We start from the raw sequence: 6,000 nt of genomic DNA on the forward strand, positions 1-6,000 counted from the left end.
CACGCACGCACACACACACACACACACACACACACACACACACACACACGCACACACACACACACACACACACACACAGTCTTTCTCCATTACATCTGGCTTGGACAGCAACACCACCAGATGAGTGTGGGGGCGTTTTGGCAGACATGGGGTCTTAGTAAGCGAATCACAGTCCAACCAGTTAGAATGGATGTCCAGCTGACAGAGAGAGAGAGAGAGAGAGAGGACACGAACAGACGGGAGAGAGCGAGCATGTGTTAACCCATTTAGGGCCTAGAATGATTGAATGCTTTAACCAGTGAAAAATAGCAGATATACAAGCTCACAGCGTGGCACCGAGTGCCGCGCTGTGAGCTTGTAGATCTGCTATTTTTGAAAAAGTCGTGAAAATGTGTGCAAATCTTTGAATATATGTATTTTCAAAGCGAAGGGTTGTAACTAAAATTTTGCTTCTGGGTGGTCCCTGGAACTAAATATGTTGAATGGGGGTCCGTGGCCAAATAAATATCATTTTGGGGGTCCTTCACATGAAAAGGTTTGAGAACCACTGACATAGCAGTCTCTCAAGAAAAGGACCTTTTCTTTGATGATGGCTGGCCAGATAGCTGAAATAGAAACATAGGTTTTTCAAAGAACCTTAGAAGGATTCAAAAGACACTTATAGAATCGGGTCAAAATTCTAATTTTGACGATTTTTCAAAAATAGCAGATCTACAAGCTCGCAGCGCGGCACTCGGTGCCGCGCTGTGAGCTTGTATATCTGCTATTTTTCAATAGTTGAAGCATAAAATAATGATACACAGTATAGTGTACCCCGTTCTGAATGGGTTAAAGGAGTGATATCAGACGACATGGCAGGAACAAGGCGGAGACGGATGGAAATGCCAGACGATTGGTGCCAGCTGAAGGGGGGCACGGCTGGCTGGACAGTACAGTACAGTAGTGAGGAAAGAACTCAACTCCAGCACTTGAGTATAGTAAAGTATAGAGATATTCCTGGTAAGATATTGCAAGTATGCAAAAGCAAAAAGTTTCGTTATCAATGTATTGACATTTAGACGCGAGAAAGATCAACGATTTTCCTGACATTAAAAAAAAAAACACATATCAATAATAGTGTTAGAGATAGGGTGAGAAGTTCCATCTAAACAGTCAAAAAAGGTCATATCGTCGTCGTTGTCTGGAAACCTTGTATCTCCAAGTTTCAAATGTGTACGTTCTTTCGCAAAGTAAAGCCCTGCTTCATCATACAAGGCCGTCGCACAAAAGTAGTGAAAACAGCAGATCTACACAGTCATGAGTCAGATACACACAACGCCTCGCGGGTGTGAGGCGTTGTGTGCTTGTAGATTGGCTGTTTTCACTACTGAAAATAGTTTCATTATCAATGTATTGACATTTAGACACGAGAAAGATCAACGTTTTTTCCTGGCATTAAAAAAAAAACACATATTAATAATAGTATTAGAGATAGGGTGAGAAGTTCAGTCCCCCGAGAGAGACTTGGAGTAGAACCGCTGCTCCTCCACTTGGAAAGGAGTCAGCTTAGGTGGTTCTGGCATCTAGTACGGATGCCCCCCGAGCGCCTTCCTAGGAAGGTCCTCGATGCACGTCCCACTGGGAGGAGACCCCGTGGCAGACCAAAGACCAGGTGGAAAGAGTACATCTCCAAACTGGCTTGGGAACGCCTCGGTATAACTCCCTGAGGGAGTGGAGGAAGTTGCTCGGGGACGAGGAAATCTGGAAGTCTCAGTTGGAACTGTTACCCCCCGCGACCCGATTCTGGATAATCGGTTGAAGATGGATGGATGGATGGATAATGGTAAAGGCAGCAGACCTGCAAGCTCACAACTTCTCACATTGTGATGCCATTTTCGACTAATATTTGAAATGGGGCTGGAGTAGTTAATTCATAATGTACTTATCCCCACAGAAAAGTACAATATTTGCCTTTTGAAATATACTAAAAATACGAATAGTCACATTAGTCAGTAAAAAATGGACTGTCCCACCACCGCTGGAAATAGACGGAGGGAAGAATGGACAGCACAGGGACGTGTGGGGATGTCATCTGGCCATCCGTCATGCACAGAGAGAGGGAGAGAGAGAGGGTCCGCTGAGGCCCTTTTGGGGGGTGGGTGGGGGGGGGGTTTGAGGCCTAATCCCAAAAACAGCTGTGAGGAGCGGGGGGGGCCTTGGGAGAGCGGAGGCAGCTCTCTCATGGCCCGTCATCGCATCCTCTGACCCCTGCAACGTCAACAGCTTCTTGTCGGGGGCCCCGGGGCCCCCCGAAACGGGCTGCGAAGGCCGCTTGCACCCCTTAAACCCGTTCGGAACGGGTACACTATATTGTGTATTATTATTTCATGCTTTAACTACTAAAAAATAGCAGATATACAAGCTCACAGCGCGGCACCGAGTGCCGCGCTGCGAGCTTGTAGATCTGCTATTTTTGAAAAATAGTGAACATTTGAATTTTTGACCCGATTTTGACCTGATTCTATAAGTGTCTTTTGAATCCTTCTAAGGTTTTTTTTTTTGAAAAACCTATGTTTCTATGTCGGCAATCTGGCCAGCCATCGTCAAAGAAAAGGTCCTTTTCACTTAACTGGAGCTCAGTTAGTCTGTTCTTGAGAGACTACCATGTCAGTGGTTCTGAAACCTTTTCATGTGATGGACCCCCAAAATGATCTGTATTTGGCCACGGACCCCCATCTCAAATATCGAGTTCCAGGGACCACCCAGAAGCAACATTTGAGTTCGCTTTGAAAATACACGTATTGATAAGATTTGCACACATTTTCACGACTTTTTCAAAAATAGCAGATCTACAAGCTCGCAGCGCGGCACTCGGTGCCGCGCTGTGAGCTTGTAGATCTGCTATTTTTCACTGGTTAAAGCATTCAATGATTCTAGGCCTAAATGGGTTAAAAGTGCCTCGTATAGGCTCATCGTGAACCGATGTTAGATTGGTTCCCAGAGACCTCTCTCTCTCTCTCTCTCTCCACGCCCGATACCCTGGATCTTTTTCCGGATCCCACATTTTCGTATTTCCCCTCTACAGCAAAGCTCTTTGGCTAAAGTTCTCAGAATAAGGACACTAGGGTTCAAGTGGTTAATATAAAAAAGGGAGAAAAAAGTTTCTATCACACAAAGATTTGGAGGACCCCCTGTAGTAACTCTGAGGACCCCCTAGGGGTCCCGGACCCCCTGTTGAAGACCCCTGCCATAGAAGAACAAGCATGCGTGCAGGCTTGGTTGTGCGCGCGTGTGTGTGTCAGCGTGTGTGTGTGTGCATGTGTGTGTGTTGTGACTATCTTTCTCTCTCACTCTCTCCCATGCATGGAGCTGTGCACTCACGCACACACTTCACATGATTGTCTTCAGAGCAACTCCGGTTTTCATGCCTACACAGATCCAGTGATTCAGATATTTTTTTAAATCTTCACTTGTTTATCAGGTTTCAAAACCATCCAGTTTAGCAGACGAAATATCCGATTTCGTGTGGCCGCAAGCCCCAATCGCACAAAGAAATGTCCAGCTTCAGAAATATCCACATTCGTGTAGCCATGAAGAGGGCCATGTGAGAAATGAGGGGTGGGGGTCATGGGCGATTCTAGCCTCTTCTGACAGGGGGTGCAAGACATGCTGAGTTCCTCATGCACGCGTGCTGAGTGCATCTCTCCACTCCGACATGTCTCCTTTCCGACATGTCTCCATTCCGACACTAACCCTATCTCTAACCCTAACCCTAAACCTTAGGCCCATGGGAGTGTCGCCACTCCGACAATAAGAAGTCAATTTCGGAGTGGCGACATGTCGGAATGGAGAGAGCCTCCCACGCGTGCTAGCGTGTGAAATTTCTTTTGGGTTTTGTACGGTTTATCCTGTTGTTTTAACGGGTTTCTAAGGTTTCTTTTTTACCTGATTGTAACACAATGTAAACAAAAACAGGTGTTTTTTCTTGACACCATGAGCATATGTCTATATGATCTATTTACTTATTTTGCAACAACGTGTGTGTAAAATACATTTACTTACTTGAGTACTGACTGCACTTGTAGGCATTTGTACTTTACTTGAGTATGTCCAATTTCCAGTACTGTACTAGGCCTATCTACTCCATTACATCTCGGATTCAAATATTGTATTTTTACTCAATTAGTTCTTACAACTGTGGTTACTTTGCAGATATAAATTATAATATTATAAAACATACATAAAACATACTTTTACTTAAGTAGGAAATTCGAGTACTTTTTCCACCGCTGGCAACACTTTTTTGCTCCGTAGAAATTAGTCAAAACTTGCAATGACGTTATGAGGTTTTTCACCCCCCCCCCACCCCCCTTGTGGCCAGGGGGTGCAAGTGCACCCTTTGCACCCCCTATAAAATCGCCTATGGGTGGGGTTGTGGTTTAGCAGCCAAGGAGTGTGTGTGCAAAGTTTGGCATGGATCGGGGCAACGGTGGTGGAGATATGAGTAGGGGAAAAGTGCGACGTGTGACGTGACTGACAGACTGATTTTGGTCACATTTACACAGCCCTAATGGCTGTCATCGTCTTGTATCTCTCCTTTGCAGGCTGTTTGCAGGAGGCGTGCCCAGGATGACCTTCATCAGCGTGGGAGGCTTCATCTTCCTGGGAGCCTACGAGAAGGTCCGCCGCAGCCTGCTATAGCAGGAGTCCCCAACCCCAGGTCCGGAGGCCTCCTACAGTCGTGGCGAAAAGTATTGGCACCCTTGCATTTGTTTAAAAAACACACACAACGCACAGTCATCTAGATTGTGCAGGAACATCAAGGTCTCTGGAGATGGACTTGGAGCCTTCAGATTGTCCATGTTTGGCTGCAATCTGACCTCTGACCTCCTGATAATTCTCTCCTTTTTGTGTTTTGTCCATGCTCAGTGTGTGACACAAAACAGCAGAATGAGGGATTTACTCATTTTAAACTGGGTGGATTAGTGGTTACTAAAGATTAAAGTCAACTGGACTCACCACAGGTGATTTCCAGGTGAACAGCCTGCTTGAAATTCAAGTACAGTGTATTTTAGTATTTATGCAAGTTTCTGTGTAGAATGAGCTAGGATTCTGTATTTATTCTAGTTTTATGTTGTGTTCCTCTGCAAACCAAATACTGTATGTTTTCATTTGCCAAGCTTCTTGAAGATTTTTTTTTTTTTTTCTGTTTTACAAATGCAAGGATGCCAATACTTTTAGCCACGACTGTATAGCAGGGGTCCGGAGGCCCACCAAGGGGTCCAAGATATGACCCTTCGGGACCGTAAACTCAGAGACTCTTTTTTTATCATCCTTGGGAACCACGATCCACACTGTTAGCTTCTCATTGTTAAACTCATACTGTAGTTCACCCCAAAACAAGTTCACCCATATTTTTCTATCGATTACACACGCCGTGAAGCTTTGAATTCATGGAGATCTTTTTAGTTTTTATCGCATTCCTGAGCCAATACCTTGATGATCCAGGTGGCTGCTCAAAGCAGGAGACTCTTTGACTCTTTTATGTCTCCTACCGGATGGACTCGGCAGCTCATCGCCCGGTCATCAAAATGATTGACTTTGGAATGCGCCAAAAACAAACCTCCGTGAAGTCGAGGCTTCACGGGGTGTGTGATTGATAGTTAAATACACTTGTTCCACTTGATACACTCACTTGTTACATTCTTAGAAAAACGAGTTACACTCTCAGAGTTACAGACCCGCAAGGGTCCATTTGGTGGTCCCCAGAGCCCCAACATTAGCCCATTTTCCACTACAGGGCCGAACCAGAACTAGAACCTGAACTTTCCTTGAAGTTCTGCTTAAGTTTCCATATAACCAGACTTAGGTAGCAGCTCAGCAAACTCAGGTTTAGTTCTACATCAAGAGCAGGACCTAATAAAGGTTCCCAGAACCTTATCTGAAACTGGGCAGTGAGCTATGGAAACAAAAGCGGAACCAGAACTTTCCAGGTTCTGGAAAGTTCTGGTTCCACCTCGT

The 6,000-nt window shown here is 45.2% G+C and overlaps 1 protein-coding gene across 1 annotated transcript in view; it reads left to right on the forward strand.

Moving 5' to 3' along the window:
* Nucleotides 1-4,732, forward strand: part of slc25a26 (solute carrier family 25 member 26) — a 185,667-nt gene extending 180,935 nt beyond the window's left edge. The window contains exon 10 of the mRNA XM_080728507.1: nt 4,584-4,732. Coding sequence (XP_080584633.1) covers nt 4,584-4,680 — 97 coding nt within the window. The 3' untranslated portion in view covers nt 4,681-4,732. The remainder of the gene's footprint in view (nt 1-4,583) is intronic.
* The last annotated feature ends 1,268 nt before the right edge of the window (nt 4,733-6,000 follow it).

The sequence above is a fragment of the Nannobrachium achirus genome, assembly GCF_963921795.1.
Source record: "Nannobrachium achirus genome assembly, chromosome: 6".
Lineage (NCBI taxonomy): Eukaryota > Metazoa > Chordata > Actinopteri > Myctophiformes > Myctophidae > Nannobrachium > Nannobrachium achirus.